General features: G+C 41.4%; 1 protein-coding gene across 2 annotated transcripts in view; it reads left to right on the top strand.

Moving 5' to 3' along the window:
- Window positions 1-22,077, top strand: part of Ptprg (protein tyrosine phosphatase receptor type G) — a 715,889-nt gene that overhangs the window by 154,679 nt on the left and 539,133 nt on the right. For both annotated transcript variants that reach the window (XM_077796194.1, XM_077796193.1), the window contains exon 2: window positions 21,761-21,865. In XM_077796194.1, the coding sequence (XP_077652320.1) occupies window positions 21,761-21,865 (105 nt within the window). The remainder of the gene's footprint in view (window positions 1-21,760; window positions 21,866-22,077) is intronic.

The following is a 22,077-nucleotide window of genomic DNA, read 5'->3' as shown; positions in this document are numbered from 1 at the left end:
ATTTTTCAACCTTTCACCTTTTGATCGAAACTTTGGTTGTTTCTACTTCCTTCCTGCTCCGAAGTCAGTTTTTAACAGCGTTATATAGGTTTTTGAGTGGACATAAGAGATTTCACTTCTCTGGGATAAATGCCCAGGAATATAATTGCTGGGCCATACGGTGAGTGTATATTTAGGTTTTTTTGTTTGTTTGTTCGTTTTAAGAAACTTCCAGACTCTCTTTCAATGTTTTTTACTGTTCTAAATTCCCAATATGTCAGAATTTTCTTACTTTAGCTATTCTTTTTTTTTTCTTGGTTCCCAGAATTGAACTCCGGTGCACTTAACCACTGAGCCACATCCCCAGCCCTTTTTGAAAATATAATATTTAGAGGCAGGGTCTCCCTAAGTTGCTGAGGCTGGGTTTGATCTCGAGATCTTCCTGCCTCTGCCTCCAGAGCTGCTGAGATTACAGGTGTGTGTCACTGAGCCCTGCAGATTTTAGCTATTCTGGTCACTTTATAGATACCTCAGGGTGGTCCCAGTTTGTATTTCCCTGAGGTTAATATTCTTGCTTATCCCCATTGCTCACTTTCTTATTGGATTGTTTATTAATTTATTTTTTACTGTTGAGTTTTGAGAGCTCTCTGTACACTCTAGATGGCAGTCACCTGTCAGATACATTTTTTTTTTCTGTTTCTCTTCCACCAAGGCCCTTCACAGAGCAAAAGCTTTAAGTTTTGATGAAGTCCTCTTTATTAATTTTGCCTCTTCTGCTCATGCTTTATTTGTCGGGGGAGGGGGGGAGTGGTTGGAGGGATGATGGGGGCCGGCACAGGGGATCAAATCCCCAAACTCTTTCCTAAGCCCCAGGTCCAGATTTATTTTCCTAGAAGTTTTATATTTTACATCTGTATTTATGATCCATTTTGAATTCATTTTTGTATAAAGTTTAAGGATCAGGTGGAGATCCACCCCACTACCCCTGTTTGTTTTTGTTTTGGATTTTGTTTTGCATATGGATCAGCCAATTGTTCCAGAACGATTTGTTAAAGTTTTTGCACCTCTTTCAAAAATCTTTGTTTTTGGTACCTGAGATTGAACAGGGGCACCTAACCACTAAGCCACATCCCCAGCCCTTTTTATTTTATTTAGAGACAGGTCTCGCTGAGGTGCTTAGGGTCTCTCTAAGTTTGCTGAGGCTGGCTTTGAACTCCGGATCCTTCTGCCTCAGCCTCCCAGGTTGCTAGGATTACAGGCGTGCATCACTGAGCCTGGCCAGGTCTGAAAATTGGACAGAGTGGTTCCTCCTACTTGGCTCTTCCCTTTTGATTGTATTCCCCCCCCCCCCCCCCCCGCCCCCCCAAGTTTTTGCTGGGAATGACTCTCTTCCTGTAAATGACCTCAGGGCCCTTTGATGTGGCACTTTTCCTGATGGCCAATTCCAAAGGATTAGCAATGTCTGCTTATCATCTGTTGCATTTCATTCTTTTTCTGGAATCCAATTTTGAGCCACATGGAGAAGACAAGACCCAGTTCAGTGGGAGACCGCTCTGATCCTTGAGTCCTACCTACTCGGAGTTTAGAAGAGGCTCAGGGTGTCCACAGTGCTTGGTGTTTGACTTACAGACTTCAAACAAGGCACCGGCAAGTGGTAGCTGGAGAAGAGCCAGAAGTTTCTGACTGCTTTGGAGAGGAGCAGAGAGAAGGCGTCTTCCCCGCACTTTTAATTTAACCTCTCTGGTTTAAGCATTTCCCATGAATCATCTTCCTGCATGACCCTGTAACATAAATCTGCGTGGAGCTGCAATGCTTATCTTCAGACTTCAGTCAGATCTCATTATGGTGGTTGGTGTGCTGTGGCTCTCTCTTCTGAGCCTCTGCTTACCCTGCTGGCTGCTTGTTTACCATGTCTTTCAAGTGCAAGGGTCTCTCCATTGTTAACTGCATGGGATCTTTCTCAGCTAGGATAGAAGTGTGTATGGGATCATGACTGAACATGTTCCTTGTTCAGAATGTTTCTAAAGCAATGGGACAAATCCTTCAGGAGGAAACAACACATCAGACCTCATTAGTATGGAGAGTTTTTATAATGGAAATGTATGGCCCCTTAATGGATGCCAAAAAATAGATGCTATTAAATAGAACAGTAAGGGGACACTTTCCTACTCAGGGTTTATGAGGTACAGTCAAGGTCATTTTATAATCCATTCATTCCTGCTGTAGCACACTGTCTACTCCAGTGTCTGTTCTAAATTGCCTGTTTTGATGCCTGAAGTTTCCCCTGTGAGGATTATTATTATGGTATGTTTGCATCCCCGGAAATCTTGTTAGGTTGACAGTTGACCTGGGTTCATGATAGAGTAAGCTGTTCCTACCTGAGATTGGACTATTGAATTTACTTTTAATTTTATGTATTTTATTTTTTCTCTTTTTTTTTAAATGTGCAGATGTTTGGAATGGAAGCGTGGAGAGGGATAGGCCTATTTTGGGAGAATGGTGGCAGTCCCTAACCTTGAAAAATCATGATTTAAAAAAAGTTAAAAACACGGCTTTTATACAAATAAAACAAATACATATCAAATTCAAATCATTAATAAAGAAAATATTAATATGATAAATCTGGCTAAAGGAGTATTTTAAACAACTGGCTGTCTATAGGCTAAAAAGGAATACTGGGATGTGATTAATAGATTCTATCCAACACTGGTTAATGTCTATAGGATAATAAACCTATAACCTGTTTTACTTCAAACTGAACTTAAATCTACACATTAATCTGTATCTTTATCAAGTCTTGTCTTTAATCATAGTGCACAGCAAATCAAACAAAGTCATGTTCTCGGGGGTAATTAAATAATTTTGGGGTAAGCTTGTACAGTTCTGACCCAAATGACATTGAAAGGGCATGCTTTATTCTCTTTGTGTTATTTCCAATTTTGGGACACACCCCCCCCCCCCCCCCCATCAGCGGTTTGTGAAGCTTCAAGGCAATAGCAAATGTCTGGATTTGACCGACTTCACCGTTTGCCTTTGGCTGGTACTGAAGGCTGGTCTTCCTGTCTGCAGGGTGAAAGTCTGTCCAATCATGGAGCTGACCCATTTGTGAATTTTTTTTTTCTCCTTCTCTTTTGACACTTAGCAAGTTCAGTCTCAGCCTTCATCACTTTGTTCATCTCGATGAGTACTTTATGCCCCTCCTAGTTGCTGAGAGTGCTGGTACCCAAGACTGGGCTACTGGAGAAGACTGGATTCTAGAAACATCCCTCAGGGGCTTTGCTGTCTTGGGCTCAGCCTTGTGTGGACATGCCTCTGCCACCCACGACCTCTGTGACCCAGCCCGTCTCTCCAAATCGCCTAAGATGGGCCCGACACTGGTGCTTATTTTGAAGGGATAACGTGAGGATTAAAGGATTAAAATTAGTATTAAAAGTCCTGCTTAGACAGAGAAAGCTTTCAGTTACGATCATCTCTGAGCCCTCTGGACTGTTATTTGGATCTCTAAAGGAGCATGGAGGTATACTCTAGATTACTCAGAGGATTGGCAGAAGTCAGCAGGGGAGGGGACAACTGCTGATAACTGGAGTCCCCTTTGGGCAGAGAATCTTGCATGCAGGGTGATAGGGAAGGAGAATGGGAAGGTAGCTCACCCCTGGGGCATTTGAGGCAGTTGTCACCTTGTGTTGCAGAATGGCTCCCTATGAAGACTCATTGAGGCTTCCTATGAATTCTCATGTGTTCTTTCCCCTGTGTAAATGTGGACAACTGATAGACATAAAAAAATGTGCCAGGTTTGTGGGTGCCCTGTAGTTGGCTTGAGCTTGCTCCATCTGCTCTGGGTTGATTCAACAAAAAGAAACATACATTATTTAACTCAGATCATGTCAGACCTTGAGTGACTGTAACAGTCATTTCCCCAGTATCCTGCTGTGGAGACAAGGATGTGAATTTGGGCAGAGTCCTCTGTCCCATTAGTGGTGAAAGTTAATCCCACTGTTTTTTTATTTTTATTTTTTTTTTTTAAGTTTTGGATGACTGTTACTAGGAAAGTTAAAAGCATCTATGTGACTCAATCATGTTAATTTCTTTGGAGAGTACTAGGGGGAAAAAAAAAGTACTAGGAGGAAGAACCCACCATTATCTAACATGTCTAAAAGGTACAGAGCTGTGAAAGCCACATGTTTTTATGGAAATGAGCTTTACTCTTACACATCCTTCCATGGGGGGTGGGTTATAAAGGTTGGCACAGACTCATTTTTGGACAGTTTGCCATGCATTTAACAAATGAGCCTATTGATTATTGGAACAGAGGAGGGGAATGCACCCAAATCGGAACAGTGTTTATGGTTATTTTTATTTTCTCGTTTATGCTTTTTATGTACTCTCTTGTCTATTTAATGTACTCTGCTCATTAATGTACTTTGCCTAATGTGCTCCTATCATGAATATTTATTGCTTTTATAATCAGAAAAAGCAATAAATGCTCTTAAAAAAAGAGTTTATCATGGAAATGACTAGATGTGTGATAATATGATTATTGATCAGTTCCACCGCCCCAAGAGTATTGCCAGCAAATAATGATTCACTATTTCATTTGCTCCAGAAAAATGATAGTGCATCTTGCTTTGTTCCTTAGATATGTTTGCCAGGGTCTTCCTGAGGTCTGCGGTGATTTCTTTGGCAGAATGGGATTGAGACCACCACAGGGTGACATCTGAGTAGCTGGTGCCACCCCTGGGCAGCCTGCCCGAGGGGGATGCCGTCTGTTGTGGCAGAGCCAGTCCGTCCTGCTGGGCGGAAGCCTGCCAACTGTTGATGCCACAGTGTCCCAGCTGTTGTATTTTTACACTAACTGTTATTAGCCATGCAGACCTTTATAGTTCAAACCAGGCCACATCTGCTGCGAATTCTGTGACCTTCAAAACCCAGACCAAGAAGAAAGGCAAAGACAAACTTTTTTTATCTCCAGGCTTTCGGCAAACAAGTCATATAACGGGGCTTATTAAAAAATATTTTCAAAGATTTTCCCTTTCTTTGTCTTCCTTTAGCAACGTCTTCCCTACATTGTCAATGATTTGAGCCAATGAATATTGCTTGGAATGTGGTTTGTGGACTACTTGTGTCCGATCAGAAGTTTGTTAGAAAATGTACTCTGGAGCCTCAAGAGAAATTTTATTTCTATTCTGGTTCTTGCTACGTTGCCGAGACTGACCTTGAACTTGGGATCCTTCTGCTTCAGCCTCCCAAGTAGGTGTGATTATAGGGGTGCACCATTGCACCTAGCTGCCTGTAGTACTTTATACTAGTCATTTGGGTATTTGGGACTCTGTGCCCATAAGAACTTTCTCTGAGAACGAGACATGAAGGTATAAAGTTGAAAATGAGATGTGCAGTCATGTGTGAATTGGGCACCCCCAGAAATGCCTGGTCTTATTAGAAGGTTTGCTGTGGCCAGGGCTGGTGATGCACACCTGTCACACCTGTAATCCCAGTCACTTGGGAGGCTGAGCCAGGAGGATCGCAGGGTCCAGAAGGCCTGGGAAATTTAGTGGGACTCTTTCTCAAAGCAAAAAGTAAAAAGTGGATGGGACATTGCTCAGTGGTAGAACACCCCTGGGTTCAAAAACAAATCTTTTTTTTTTTTTTTTTTGCTTGTGTTTGCATATCACATAATGGAGAAAGTAAGTTTAAAATTCAGGGTAAAGATCCTAAAAATCATGTTACCTGGGAGGCGCTCATGGTCATTGCTTGGAGCACTATATTTCTGGGTTGGACATATCCATCTGTTTGGTTATGCTTTTCAGAAATAGTAGCACTGGCATGGTGGCGTGTGCCAGTAATCCCAGCAACTTGGAGGCTGAGGCAGGAGAAACATGAGTTCAAAGACAGCCTCCGAAACTTACTGAGGACTAAGCAATGTAGTGAGAATCTGTCTCAAAATAAAACATAAAAAGGGATGGGGATGGACTTCAGGGTTAAGTGCCTCTGGGTTCCATCCCTAGTGCAACCCCCCAAAAAAATGTATGTGTGGGGGAAGGAAATAGTAATATCTAAATTGGAATTTTTTATTTACTGTGTGCCCCCTTAACTTGGCTCCCTCTGAAAAACTACAGACACCGTTCCTATTGTTCCCGTATTCTTCAAGACCTATAGAGCTCCTGATGGATTTATAACCCTTACGTTTCAGATGCTAACCCAGTGATAGACCAGGGACCATTTGGCTACTTAAAATTCTTCCCACTCTTATGAATTCACAGTCTCTTAAATAGCAAAAGAGCAGAAATTGAGTTCTCCTAATTTGTGGAAATAGAGTAAGTGTAAAGGAAGAGTTTGACCAAAGAGCTGTTTTCTTGGGCAGGAACACAAGTAGCAAGTATGTCACCAACCGGTGGCATTGCTAGCTGGCTTCCCTGGTGCCACTCCAGGATTTAGAGCAACAGGTTTTTAGACACATTAGATTAGGAAAGGGTGGTTTCTTTCTTCCACTGCTTTCCTAACTTTTTTTTCTAGTGCTTTCCAATAGAAACCTAATGTGAACAAGCTGCACAGATGTGTTTAACTTTTCTTTCTTTATTTTTTATTTTTGTAGTAGGGATCGAACCCAGTGATGCTCAACCACTGAGCCACACCCCCCACCACCTTTTTTTAGAATTTTGGGACCGGGTCTCACTAGGTTGCTGAGGCTGGCTTTGAACTTGGGATCCTCCTGCCTCAGCCTTCTAAGCTTCTGGGATTATAGTGCTACCACCACCAGCTGCTTTTAACTTTCCTAGCAGCAGTCATCAAAAAGTAAAAAGAAACAGATGAAATTAATAATTTATTTTATGTGATCCAGTATATCTCCAAAATACCACTTTAACATATAATCAAAATGAAACCCTGTAGGGACATTTCGCCTCCTTTCCTTGCTTAGTTTCGCGTGTTTTCCTAAGCCCGTGTGGCCAGGGGTTCTGTGTGGGAAGGTGGGGTACTAGAGACTCCTCTCATCTCCAGGTCTCAGTGACTGTGTGAACATCTACCAGTGTGGAATATTCCCTTCCTGAGTCTTGTGTTCTCTGCAGCTAGTTGATATTGTCATGCCTCCTGTGTCGGTTGTGGTGTTAGAATTCTCTTTGTGTGCCTTGTAATAATTTGCAGGAATTATCACTTTTATTAAAGTGTCTTTTGGTGCAACTAGAGGGACTTTACTGTGTGAAATCACTTAAAAAGATGATCAAAAGCACATTCTGTTTCTTCTGGGACATAGGGTTGGGCATCTAAGTGCCTTAGTGGAATCCTTGAGACAGAATATGTCACATTAGTATCATCCAGGAGGTTTCTGGTTTCTCTTACATTTGGTCTGAATATGTTGTTTTGGAATTTTGTGTTTAGGTCTTTGTGTATGTTTATTTGAAAAAAAAAATCCCTAGATCTATACCATTCATAGTGGAGCATCAGTGGAGATTTATTTTCTTTTCTCTATCGGTATAGTGTCTGGGTTTGAATTCCTTTCGCATACAAAGTGCTTTGGCAAGGGACTTAGACCTTGGTTGCCTTTTTTTTTTTTTTTTTTTTTTTGTATTGGGGATTGAACCCAGGGGCACTTAACCACTGAGCCACATCCCCAGCCTTTTTTATATTTATTTTAAGACAAGGTCTTGCTAAATTGCCTCCTACATTGCTGAGGCTGCCTTTGAACTCTAATCCTCCAGAGCTGCTGGAATCACAGGTGGGCACCACTTTGACCTGTGTTTGCCTGGTTTTGAACCTGGGAGTGACATTCTGCTGATGTCAGTCTGAGGTCATCTAGTTAAAGGAATCCCAGCACTGTCCCTCCTGTTCCACAGTAATTGCAAAAGAAATCTTATTTGTTCCTGGCATCTTTATTACTTTTAGAAATTTAAGCAGTGTATGCAAGAGAAATTTTAGGAATGGATATACTTCTTTGACATTGAGATGGAGTTTAAAAAAAAAAATCTGTATTTCTTCCCCAAACATATGTTAAAAAAACCTTCCTTCTGGCCCTGTATCTTCAATCCCATTTCTCTGTTCCTTCCACTGTTTTATGCTGGAATTGAGTCTCTCTTCATTTTGGGTGGATTATTTTAATAAGAACTTCCTGGTTAGAGTATCAGCTTTAAAAAATAAAAGTTCCCAATACATTTCTCCCACTGTGTTTTCTTTTTTCTTGCTTTTTCTATAACACTAATTCCGGAATAAACCTCAGATATCATCCAGGGGCTCTCTACAAGATCTAAAATCAGCAGAAGGTTTTCTCCAGTTTTGGGTTCCATTGTGTTAAACAACAAAGGATGGATTAACCAAACCTTGAACACAACAGCAGGAAAGAAAAACCCCAGGGTTTCTATTTGCTTCTAGTACCTCCCTGGCTCTTCACTTAATACTCCCTTGCCGATTATGCAGAGGTGATATTTAAGAGCCCATCTGGTGAATAGACCTTTGTAAGTAATATTTTAAAGGAGTGTTGATTTTTCACGAGCCACTCAGAATCTCTGTCACCCAGGGCCCTGCAGTCTTAAGCCCACGTGTTGTACCAATTTGTTCCAGAATATTCAACTGCATATGCTACATCCTTATCGGCTGTGCAAAATCAAATGAGGAGTTGGCTTCATTCAATTTTGCCTGATACTGAGCCCCCCTCCCCAAAGACATATAAAAGTTGCCTGAATATTTACTTTAAACCAATAGGATAACACTGTCTCTTTATTTCCCCTCCCGTCCCATGTTTGACTGACTTCCAGTCATAAAAAGAATTTAAATTTAGAGTAGAAAAGTCTCCCTGAAATTGATTTCACTATGCTTCTTGTATATAAATAGGTATTGAGGGCGGCGGGGGGGGAGATATTGAACTGAAACTTTCAATTTTGGAGTTGAGCTTTCTAAAGTCATAAAACGGCTTTTCCATTTGACTCTTGATGGGTCTTGTAATGTAATTGGTCCGAGCCTGAGAAGACTTTAGAAGAAGCAGAACCAGGGAAGGAAAAAGAAACAAACCTTGCTTATTTAATTGCTGTCCTTTCTTCATCAGGAAAAGGACGTTTGGTGAAATAGCCCTTTTTCTAAAAACGGGGAATTTCCACCCCCCCCCATAATTATTTAAGAAATTGCTTTTAGAGCTATCTAAATAGACTTAGAGATAAGTGCTTTAGCCATCTTGATGTGATCTGGTGAAAATTTTTATGTGGTTAGGATTTTTTAATTAAATCGTTTTATTTAAGATCGTAATAGCCCTCTTAAATTATTTTCCTCGAGACTTGTATTGTGTTATTTCAAGTTAATAACTCCTCTTCCAGCAAAGCAAAAAAAATGCAAGATATTTCTTCTGAGGATTTCTTTGCTGCAATTGAAGAGAACAAAGCCCACCTCATTCTTGCTGGAATGGAAGCAAATCTAACACTTAATAAAAATGGAGATAACAAAAAAATGAACTTGTATCCCTGAGATATTCTGGCTAGTAGCATTAAAGTGGTTGCCTGGGCAATACTAACCCAGTTCCGTGGGTTATTATTATTTTTCTTTTAAAACGCCAGCGACAGGTGTCAGGGATTGAATCAAAGAAGGCCATCCCCTGGCCTGTTTTTCAGGGTTTCAGGAGGCAGAGAATCCTCCAGGGGGACTCCAAAGGAAGGAGGAAGCAGCCTCTTTGGTCATTTATCTCCCTATCAGTGCCTAGCATGTTTATCCCTGGGTGCATTTGCATGATTATGGATAATCTTCAACAGTTGCTAAAGACAAATCTTTATCATTGTGTAGAGATGAATTACCTTTGATTTCATTTATCAATTGGCCTTTGTCTAAGTTGCCTTCTGTTCCAGTTGCTCAGTGCTACTTGTGGGAGACTTTTTGTTTTCTTCTTCTCCAGAGCCATTTCTGGGAGAGCTGGGGTTGAGGCCATGCTTTCATTCCTGCTTAAACATAAAATGGGTTTTTAAAATATCTCCCTTTAGGGTCCCTCTGAAATACAGCAAATCAGTTCCTTTCCAAGGATCATACAGACAGGCGCTTATTATCATCATTATTTTTTTACATGATCTTGCAGATATGTAGTTTTATGCAGTAGGTAGCTCTGACAGAATATAGTGAGAAAGATCATTCTTGCTTCTTTCTTTTCCTTATTGTATTTGTAAATAATTGTATCTGCTTTGACTCTCGTAACTGCTATCTTTTAAATTGCTATTGCATAAGCAACCCCTCACCCCTTCTGGAGAACTGAACCCAGGGATGCTGTACCGCAGAGCTACAGCCTAGGGTCTTGCCAAGTTGCACAAGCTCATCTTTGAACTTGTGATCCTCCTGACTCAGCCTCCTGACTCACTGGGATTACAGGCACGTGCCACTGCACCTGGCAACTCATTTCTAGATGGTTCTTAATTCAAGTGAAAATGGTCAAAGTGATGTCCGTAGAAAACAACAGAAAATGTACATATTAGGGTAAAATGTTTGCTCTCCAACATTTAGCTTCTGGGAGAATGTCTCCGACTTGCTGTGCACAAGTGCAAGAATACACTTAGTGAATTTTCTGTCCTGACCCCCCTCTTCCCGGGGGGCTAGGGAGATCAGCTTTAGCTTTGACTCCCACCAGCTTTCCTCCAATCTGTTCCCTGCACTTCAGAGTCATGTTTTAAAAGCATACATGGGTAAAAATGCTCTAAAATTAGATTATGGTAATGGTTGCACAACTCCGTAATTACACTAAAACCCATTATATCTCAATACAGCTGTTTTAAAGGATATGATACACGAGACCACATTGGCTGCCACCATTGAGCTCCCCAGTCTCCCCTGAGGTCCTGGGGGATCCTGCCCTTCTTCTTCCTCTATTTCCCCCTACTAGCTCCCCAGCTGAGAAGCTTCCACCAGACCAGCCTCCTTAGGCCACATTTTACTCCGTTTTTACATCCTTATGTAGGCTGTTCCCCAGTCCACCCTCCCTCCCTGCCAGTGCCCTCCACTAAAACATCTCCTTCCCTGATCATTCTCTCCAATTATATTCCTCCCACACCTGTGCCATTTGTTTCATTCCATTTTTGCATTCTGTTCACCAGGTTTATAAGTTAAGGCCCTAGAGGGCAGGCAGGAGGGTGTGTAAGTAGATATGGATAGACGCTCCATACAGTAGCATACTACCACCATGCCATGGAGAGATCCCAGACTCCACAGAAACTCTCTTTATTTTATTTTTTATTTTTTTTAGAGAGAGTGAGAGAGGAGAGAGAGAGAGAATTTTTAATATTTATTTTTTAGTTCTTAGCGGACACAACATCTTTGTTGGTATGTGGTGCTGAGGATCGAACCCGGGCCGCACGCATGCCAGGCGAGCATGCTACCGCTGAGCCACATCTCCAGCCCCAGAAACTCTCTTTAAATAAGTGTGGAGGGAGAATAGAAACTTGATGACCAGTCGTCCATATGTCTGGGCAATAGTCAGTCTCCTGAATGACTGGCCAGACAGAGTTTAAAGAATGTCTCCAACCTAGCCCTGGAGGTCACAGGTCTCAAAATTGATTAGATGGACGTATGGAGTGCCTTCTGTATTTGATCCTCAAATGTAGGGCCTGGGCTTTTACCTACAATTTACCATGGTTGGGGATTATCTCTGTAGATATTTGTGTTATTGTGAAGGTTACTGTCTTTGTTTTCTGTTGCTATAACTGAATACCACAGACTGGGTGGTTTATAAAGAATAGAAGTTCATTTAACTTACTTAGTGGAGGCTGGAAAGCTCAAAGACATGGCCCTGGCATCTGGTGAGGGTCACCTTGATTTGTAACACGGTGGAAGGGCCTCACGTGGTAAGACACAGAGCAAGCGTGCCAGACACAACTGGCTTTTATAATAATGTCACTCCTCCCTAACCCGTTAATGGGTTAATCTGTCCATGATGGTAGAGCCTCATGACCCAGTCACTTACCACAGGTGCTACTTCCCAGCTCCAAATACCACTAATGAATAGATCGGGGTCTTACGGCTCCAAAACATGAAATTTGGGGGACATTTTTCAAACCATTGCACTTACCTGCTCCGAGTTCTGGAGCTGTGAATCACCTGCTTGGTGATATTGTATTTTGGTGGAGTTGGTGGATGTGGTGAGGTCAGCAAATGGTTGCCCAGCCACTTTTAAGTAGGATTTGTCTACTCTTTGTCCTTTTAAAAAATACTGATTGCATTTCAATATTTCACATAGAATGTGTGTGTGTGTGTGTGTGTGTGTGTGTGTGTGTGTGTGTGTGTCTGTTGACTGGACTCTATAAAAGGCTCAAATTAATGTTCATTTCTTAAGAATAAAAAAATATATCCGGTAGTCAGTTACACATTTTATGCAAAAGAATATGAAAGATGAGAATTTGTTAATCCATATATCACTTTTGTATTCCTTCCCCAAGTTTTAACAATATGTATTTCCACTTGGTATGGAAGTGGCTTTTTTTTTTTTTGGTAGACCAATAACCAATGTTTGCCTAGTTGTAATTGGAGATCCTCAACAACATGGTAGAAAAAAAAATCATTCTTTTTTATTTTTCTCCTTCTAGTATTGGGAATTTGCTTTTTTATCTTTGACAATTCCCTTTGGTGTGAGGAGTTGTCTAGACAGCTTCCTTCTTTTGAAATTCTTCTATTTTTAGTTGTCTGAGGCTTATGTAGGAACTTACTTGTGATGTTATTTACCTTTGAGCAAGTGGAGTAGCTATTAACTCAAAAGACTTTTTGTGAATGTGAAAAATTCAGTTTTGTGATCAATATCTGTAAGAGGCCAGAGGTGTGTCTCAGTGGTGGAACACTTGCTTATCATGTATGAGGCCCTGGGTTCCATCCCCAGCAATACACACACACACACACACACACACACACACACACACACACACAAATAAAAAGTAAATTTAAAAAGATTGTAATAGTGTTAACTCTACAGTCTGTAGAGTAATATCTGGCTCAGGTCTCTGTATTTTTGGGCAAGTTACATATCTTTTCCGAATGTTGTATGTAAACTAGGATTATTGGAAGAATTACATGAGCCGGTGTATTGATTATACTTTTAACAGTACTCAACCCATGGGCAGTAATTGACTTAGTAAATAAATCACGATTGTGCCAGGCCACAGGGCATGCTCAGAGGGCCATAGGTAGACTATTTAAGAAATATAATTGATCAACTGGGACTGGGTGGAGATTGGAGCCAGTTGGAAATTCTTGGCTCTTCTCTACGGAGAAAATTCATATAGCATTTTGTTGCTAATTTGGAATAAGGTCCAGATCTCCTGTTAAAAAATAGAAGACAAACTGGGCTTGATGATGCACGCCTGTAATCCCAGTGACTTGGGAGGCTGAGGCAGGAAGATTGCAAGTTCAAGGCTAGCCACAGTAACTTAGGCCCTAAGCAAATTTGGGAGACCCTGACTCAAAAAATAAAAAAAACATAAAAAGGGCTGGGGATGTGGCTAGTGGTTAGGTGCTCCTGGGTTCAATCCCCAGCACCCCCCCCTCCCCCATACACACTCATAAAAAAAAAGAAAATCCCCAAACAAAGATGACATTCGGTTTCTCCCCTGCCTTTTCCTACTTTGGAAATTCTACCTGCTTGTACACACACACACACACACACACACACACACACACACAGAGGATAAAACATCTGGTGCATGGGTAGGTTCAGTATGGTGGCCATGCAATCTCTGGGCTGGATCCCCTACATTTTTCAGATGTTGAAAGAGATGCTGCAGTTGTCAAACTGTAAGTACCTATCCACAGCCCGGGACATTTCCACAATGCTCTCCATGAACATGCTTCAATTTCTGGATAAATAACAGAATCAAGAGACTTGATTCATTTCACACCACAGGATAAAAACAGACTGTCTCTGTGTGGGTCTGTCTGTGTGTCTACCTACCTACCTACCTACCTACCTACTTAGAATACTCAGTTGAAACCAAGGGCACTTTACCACAAACTACAGTCCCAGACTTTTTTAAATTTTGAGACTGGGTGTTTTAAGTTGTGTAGGTCCTTGCTAACTGGTTGAGGCTGGCCTTAAACTTGGCAATCCTCCTGCCTCAGATGCCCTAGTCCCTTGGATTACAGGTGAGTGCCACTATGCTTGACGGGGTTGTTATATTTCTATGCGATGTTATACAGTTTTTAGAAGCTGGGGGCATAGTTTTTTCTTTTTAAAGATGTTTTCTCTATGAAAGAAAGATATTTTCAGTTTCTTTACAAATGTATAATGAGCCCATTCATTATAAATCAATTTTCTAAGTGTGCTTTTTCTAGACCTGTTGGAAATGTGTGTGTGTGTGTGTGTGTGTGTGTGTGTGTTTAATTTCTTAAGTTTTTAAACTATGAGAGTTAATAGCAGAGGGATGGATTTTTCTTTTTGGGGGGAGGGGTCCCTTTTTAGTCCTCATTTCTTTAAAAAATGGGTTCTACCTTTTTGGGTCTACATTATTTTTTAATAAACTCACAAGAGAAACTCAGGATTTTGCTCTCCCACCTGACAACTCATTTTTACAAGGGCAGTTTGTGTTTCTTTTGCCTCTTGGGATACAACATTGCTGTCTGATTCCTTTTACTTTTGCCTCTGAGTTTTAGTAATTCATTTTACTTATCTTAAAAACAAAACAAAAAAGAAAGAAAGAAAGAAATCATGACTCTATATTAGATCTCTTTATCACTTGAGATGATGAAAAAATTTTCTTAGTTGAGACAATAGAGACATTTGAATATGATAAAATTGGCAATCTACTGTAATATTATCTATTGTATTTGAGGTTAACTCAGTATCACAAACAGCTAGGAGGACCGTTTGTAATGAAGTAGTTGTAGAAGAACACACTTCTTGATCCTACTATTTGGGACACTCACCAAGTACGTTTTTAACACAATTAATTGAAACACAGGCACAAAGGAAATGAGAGGCTGATTGGAATATTTAATTACTTTTAACTATAATTTGATCCTTTTGCCTATTGTAGGCCCAAAAAAAGATAAAGATATATTCATTTCAGACTATTGTGTGGGATTTCATGTTCTTAAATGCTCTTTAAAAATTTGGAGAAAATTGTGCTTGAATGCAGATTTTGCCGTCCTTGAGGGATCTTTAATTTGTTTGTTGTATGAGCAGTTATAATAGATATAAACAGCCTGCTTCACTGCTTGTCTGCCATTCTGAAAATCTGTATTCCGGACTCGAAAATGAGAGTGCCTATTGCTTATTTTTAGTGGGCTCGTTTTTTGGCAGTGACTCTGGAGGAAGAAAAGAAAACTCCTGATGTGAGTGTGACCTGTCCATCATCCTAAGTAATTCTACATTCTGGCACAGGGGCCCTCAACATTTCTGTGTTCCGCTGTTTTCCAGTTTGGTTTCTGGGAGTTGAATTATTCTGCCCAGCTCTTCATCCTGTGGAATGATCTAGAAGTGGCTATGGGGTGAAGTGGAAATAACTTTATGTATTATTGCTGTAGTTGGCTTTGGGCCCAAGATGACCAGTCAGGTTGTAGAAGGAACTTTGGGATGTTCTGATTATCTGCCTTCACCCATGTATAACCTGTGCCGTGGGCCCACTTTTCCCCACGGAAGATCAAGACAGCAGAGATCAAGTGGACGTTGTGGGTCTATCCGGGATGATGAAGGACTACCGTGAGTGGTTCTTTTGAAAACTTTGGTGGCCTCTTGACTTCTTTTCTTGGTGGACATCTTGGACTTCTATTCCCATTCCCGTATACAAATGCACGTAGAAATGGACCGCCTTTGTCAGAAGAAAGTAGGGCATTGTACTCTCTAATTTCAGTTTTGGAAGAAAAAAGTTTTCTACCCCCAGGTAGTGACTTTATTATAATCTAACCCGGACTCAGTGATTCTTGCTTCTTTCTGATAGGAAAACCTAAGAACTGAATGTCAAGAACATTATTTAATATGCCTAAAGGGGCAAGGCTCTTAGATGGAAAAAGGTTTCCTGCAAAATATCAAAGAGTTAACACAGCTTGAAGTCCCCCCCCAACCCACCACCCCCAAGTCAAAATATCTGTGAAACACTGAGAACACTGACTACACAGAATTCTCCTGAAGATCCAGTTTAGGCAGATGGGTTACACATCTGCTTTAATATTCCCAGAATAAAAACATTTATTCATATAAACTATGTCCGGTAGCTGTGGGAAATTAAATCATGCACATAGGAAGCAGTTGCGTTGATATCTTCAGTAGTAGGTAACTCTGAGGGTATTTTTATAGGAAAGGATTGGGCCTTTGGGGCTGGAAACATTTTTATCTTTTTCGCTTCAGGCTGGAAATGAGGTAGGCTCCATAGAAGTTCTGAGAGGAGATGGAGTTTCTGAAAACTCCCTGATGAAAATACCTGTCACTCATTTAACTCTCTGCCTAGCAACCAGGTTGACTTAAGATTCCTCTTGCTGAGGGAGATGTAAGCATCCCTGGCTAGTTAATACTATTGGTTTTGAAATCTCCGCTTTCATCTTGTTGGAATTGAGAGACCCAGATTCTCCTGGAGGATGGGAGTGGCTGGAATCTTCCTTGCACATGATCCAACCCTCAAGGGCAACTTTAAGTTCAAAATTCCTTATGCTCTGGTTTGTCACCTCACCAACGGTGTGTGTGTGTGTGTGTGTGTGTGTGTGTGTGTGTGTGTGTGGTGGGGTGGGGGTGGGGCGCAAATAATACTAGAATTGACCACTTTGAAGAGATATACAGCTGTGTATACGTCTCCATATATAACTGTCCTTCCAGTAAGTTGTAATGTTATAATATGATAAAAAGTCCTCCTGGGCTTTCCTTTGACAAATGAATTTAGCTCCATAAACCATAGTGGTTTGGTGCTGTAGAACCTGGTCGAATAACATGTTTGCATAACCCAGTCCTCCCTCCCATGATAACCATAGGCAGATTTACGCTTATTTTCTGTTCTGAAGTGAAGCTACATATTTTCATAAGCATGCTCCATTTTTAATTGTGTAATTAAGTTGCTGACATAAGCAACTATGCAATTTCACATTAAGGTAAGGATTCGTAAAGGCATGCATTTGCATAATTTAATTTTCTGCACAGAAGATATTGAAAATCAATAGCATGATTCATAGCCATACCATATCATTGCCATGCCGCCATCGGTTGGCTGTTTGAGCTTAGGAGGGTACAAAGAGTATTAAAATTGATTGAATTTGGTGTGCTGACTCTGTAGCTTTACTTGGGAACCACAGACTGTTTCTATTTGCAAATCTTCTGTTCCTTGCCAATACAATATGAAGTTGTTTAATATACTCTATATACATTTTGACTGGTTTTCAAATAATAGTTTCTAGAAAATTGTTTTTTTTAGAATCACGTTATTATTAACTGAAGTGCATTGAGGAGAGAACTTAAAATTTTGTTTTAATTTATGCAGCAATCCAGTAATACATGATGATGTTTTTATTGGGGCTTGGGGTAAGGAATCACACATTACTGACAGATGTAATAAAAGGGAAAACTAAATATAGACACCTTTAATGAATAATTTATGTGTTGAACAAAACAAATCTGGTGCCAAGTGATAGAGTCCTTGGCTACACTGTTCCTTTCTGCATGGCCTCCCTGAGGGTTTGCTTATTAGGTAGTCAGGATGGTTCCTGCTTCAGATCTTTCTGAAGGAGAAGGTGGCGTTTTTGTTATGTATGCACACACATACACATACACATACACATACACATACTGTTACATCCTCTACCTGCCAGAGTAGTCGCCTTGGACTTTTCTGTCATTCATTCATTCACTCACTATTCATGAACACACAGTATGTGGGGGAGCTCCATTCTGGGGGTGTTTTGGCAGTAGTCCAGGAAACACATGCGCTTTTCCTGGGTCCCTTGAGTCCTTCAGAACCCATGGAATATGGCTTTCAGAAGCAAGTTTTCCTGCCCAAGCTGCCCTGGTTATGTGGAACACACCTTGTACTTCAGTACTTTGAGGGAGAGTGAGCAAGACAAGGGGGACCCATCTCCCTTGGGGTGGCTCTCAGCTCTTCTGTTACTACTTGTCAGCTGGGCTGTGTTCGGCATTACCGCAGCTCCTGTTTTGTCCCAAGAGACCCATCTTTAGACAGGCAGTTTCTGCTGCTCAGCTCAGATCCATGTTCCCTACGTCACTTAGAAGGTGACTGCTCATTACGGGTATTGAGTGCATAGGGGAGAATCTTATGGTGTGAACTTCTCTGTTTCTTCAACTGGATATATCTTTGTGGATTTGCTTTTGCATTAATAATTTAGTTTGTTTTGGGAGCTGGTTAAGGGTGGGACCTCAAACCTGATGGCCTATTGGGATACAGGTCCTGATCTAAGCAAGGGGCCTGGAGATGTGGGCTTACCTGACTCAGCTGTGGACCTGCCACTGGGCAGCACTGATGCTCCTCCAATACGAGACCTTCCTGGCAGTCTCTGTGCGCCTTGCACTATCCTGATGATCCCAGAGGTTCTGGGAATCGGGGGTAGTGGGGATTACGAGTCTGAGTTCCATCAGAGCATGGGGAGGAATTAATGTCCTTGAAGAACACCCCATTCCTTCCTTAATTTCCCACCTGGTTTGTTTGTGAGCTTTCAGGTTAGAACTCTGTTCTTGCTCAGTTTGGAGCCATGTTTTGGTCAGTTCTGCAGCAGGCCAGCTCCCCTGTGCTCTGCCAACCCTGCAACAGTGTGAAGCCTTTGGCTGTGAAGTTACAGACCTTGAGGACAAGAGTTGGGAATGTCAAAGATAAGGGCAACATTAGGCCCAGCTCCCTTGGGACATTTGCTGGTTTTTATCTCTGGCTTCAATGTAGAATCACACAGAGGCAGAAGCAGTTTTTCATTCCCACAGCCCCAGCTACCCAGAAGACTGAGGCAGGAGTTTGGGGCTAGCCTGAGCTACATAGCAACACCCCAAACTGGTGTCTTAGCTCCACCCCAGACCAATTAAATCCAAATTCCAGGGTATAGTTTTGTGTTTTTTCCCCCTCCCCTTTTGATATAAGGGATTGAACCCAGGAGTGCTCAACACTGAGTTGCATCCACAGCCCTTTTAAAAAATATTTTTTAAAAATTTGATACAGGGTCTTGCTAAGTTGCTTAGGACCTTGCTAATTTGATGAAGCTGGTATTGAACCTGGGATCCTTCTGTTTCAGCCTCCTAAGCTGCTGGGGTTACAGGCCTGCGCCACCACACCTGGCTTTTTTGGTTAAAAGCAGTTCAAACCACTATTCTAACAATGGCCCTTTATGAATGGAGAAATTGGCAATCAGAAGTTGAAGCAACTGTTTACAAGACACTGTGGGTCTCACTGGCGTATCTTTTGCATGTGAGAAAGAGAAAAAGACACTTGAACAGGTAATTGGTTCATGAAGCTATAAAGCCACAGATAGGGCTGGCTTTAAATTGCCTTTGTCCAGGTCATAGACATTATCAAGAGAGTTCATCTATAGGTTTGCCTCCTCTGACTTGGTTCCATTTTTTATCCCCTCTGTTGATACCTTACTTGATCCTTGGCCACTCTCTCAAGGCTCTGGGCTAATGTTATAACACCTCTAGAAGGAAAGAAGAATGTCTGATTGGCTGATATCCCTAGGCCAGGATGCATCAGTGGAAACAGGGCGATGATATAGTGATTGACAGGCTGAAACCAAACAAAGTCTATCGCTAGAGCTGGCAAGATTGGGGATGACAGGGAGTGGCTGTCCAATCTGTAATACCCACTTAGGTTTATTATTGCAAATGAGGAGACTGTGGAGTAAATTTCTACTGTGTTGTGTTAAAAGGAACATCCTTAGGTCAATTGAATTTAGCAGAGTTTATTTGAACAAAACCAAAAAATGATTTGTGGATTGAGTGGGTTCTGAGAACTCCAACCAACATGTGATCCGACGGCATTTATAGGGAAATGAAGATGAGACAGAGGAAAAACAAGAACTTAACAGGCTACAGCTTAGTCAGTCACCTGGTTGGCTGGTTACCCATTAATTTTTTGCAATCTAATATTAATTGGCTGCAGGTGCTTCTGCACCCAGGCAAAGCTCAGTTACTGTGGTTAAACTTACATGTTGGTGTGGTCTCTTGGCCTCAGTCTAAATCCAGGGCCACTTACAAAATGTCATTTCTTTACAGGCATTTAAAAAGCATTGTATAATCAGTCATTTTTTACTCCTTTTGTGTGGACACAAGGAGAAAGAGTTAATTGACAGAACTTACTTAAAGCAGAGAAAATAGGCAAATAAAAAAGTTTCCCATATGCAAAGAACATAAATAATCTTAATGATTAATAATTCAGTTTTATTTTGTGGAGGGTTAGTGGATTAGGGGACTAGAATGTGAGAAACTTAACTTTTGACCTCTAGAAGCTCAAAATGGCCAACTTCCTGGGGGCTCTGAAGGGTACATCTCTAGAATCGCAGGATACATTGGATGATGGGTACCTAAGCCTTCATTGTAGTTTATGGATGGGTAGTAATTTAATCAGGATCAGTGAATAAATATGGGGATACTAGGTCTACTGTTTGGTTATGTTTTGGGGTTAATCAGATTCCCCCTTTCCTCTAAAGGGCTCATACTCTACAGAATCTCTCTGCTCAGGCATTACTTGTGTTAAAGCTTGTCTGCGCACTTGAAGTGGAAGCACAAAGTACTTCTTTTTCCTGATTTTTCTGTTCCAGCCTGTCACATCCTCCTCAAAGCTACATCATAATATTATTATTATTGACGAATTTGGAATGGAAAATGTATTGTGCTTTCCCGTGGCTCTCTTCATCTTAAATTGAATATACAGTTCCTCTCCCCATTTTCTTTTACTTTTGCAAAGCACTTGATTTTGTTTGGGTGGATTTGAATATTAACATCGTCAGGTGGTGGGTATTGTTGGAGTATAATTCTGTTTCATTTTGGATTCCGGGCACCTGTGATATTTCTCATCTAATATATCAGTGCATTCAGGTGTGGATTCACAACAAGAGAAATTTGCATCCATGAAGAGGCTGGGAGAAGGGTCTTTGAACGCGGGAGCAGGCAGATGGGAACTCTCCATAATGGGGTTGAATATTTTTGCTTTTGCTTGACGGATCGGATTCATTTCGAGTTTTCCAAAAAAAAAAAAAAAAAAAAAAAATACATCATTAAGTGGTGTTTCTTTTCTGAGATTTTTGCGGGGGCTTCTTGTTTCGGGGGCTCAGTACTGCAGGTGACTATTTGTGGGCCCAAGGGTGTGGAACACGGGTATTCACCACGGGAGTCATTCTCGTGTCACACTGTGCTTTCTTTGGGTGGCATAGGCCATGATACCCTGGTCTGCATGCTTACCTAGGGGTCCTGGGACCAGTATGTGTTTGTGAGTTTTTCCTCTACTTATAAAACAAGTAGAATGAGCCCCAGCTCTGTGAAGATCACATAGGCCAGGGGACCTGGGCTTATTGATGTGAGAACCAAAGTCATAGATTCCAGTTCTACTATTTATCTGACCTTGGGCCAGTGACAGTTACAACCACTTCTTGAGACTTCAGTTGGCTCATTGTTTGTTCTACTGCACGGTGGTGTTTTGCAGACCAAAAAAAATAATAAATAAATAGTGCATACAAAGGAGTTAATGTCCTGTGCTTTTGCTACAAAGTGAAGGGCTCATGGAAAGCTGTTATTATATGAGCAGTAGTCATGATAATCTGTGGGTTCTCCAAGGTCTTTGCTTCTCTGAAGTCTCCCCGATCTGTTCATGAGACCCCCTGTGTGTATGTGGTGGGGTGATGACTTTGTCTCACTGTGGGTCTCCTCTCCCACTTGCAGCGTTGACGGAAGGCTACGTCGGGACCCTGCATGACAGCAGACACGGCAGCTCAGTGCAGATCCGCAGACGCAAGGCTTCAGGGGACCCATACTGGGCCTACTCGGGTAAGTCATGCTGTTGGGATTGGCACTATAGGCATCTGGTCAAGTCTGGCTCAAAATCCTGCTTGTATCACATTCACACCTGAGTTCTGTTTATTGCACCCTTTTATAGTTCACTACTAGTGAAGTTGAAAATCTTCAAACCTGTTTTTCTCAAGGTTGTTAATCTTTCCCACCTGTTTTCTCCCTCAATTTGCATTTATTTCTGAACTCAT

The sequence above is a fragment of the Urocitellus parryii genome, chromosome 3 (assembly GCF_045843805.1).
Source record: "Urocitellus parryii isolate mUroPar1 chromosome 3, mUroPar1.hap1, whole genome shotgun sequence".
NCBI classification, from domain to species: Eukaryota; Metazoa; Chordata; class Mammalia; order Rodentia; family Sciuridae; genus Urocitellus; species Urocitellus parryii.
Note: the sequence above shows the minus strand (reverse complement) of the source record. Positions and strands in the feature narration are given on the sequence as shown.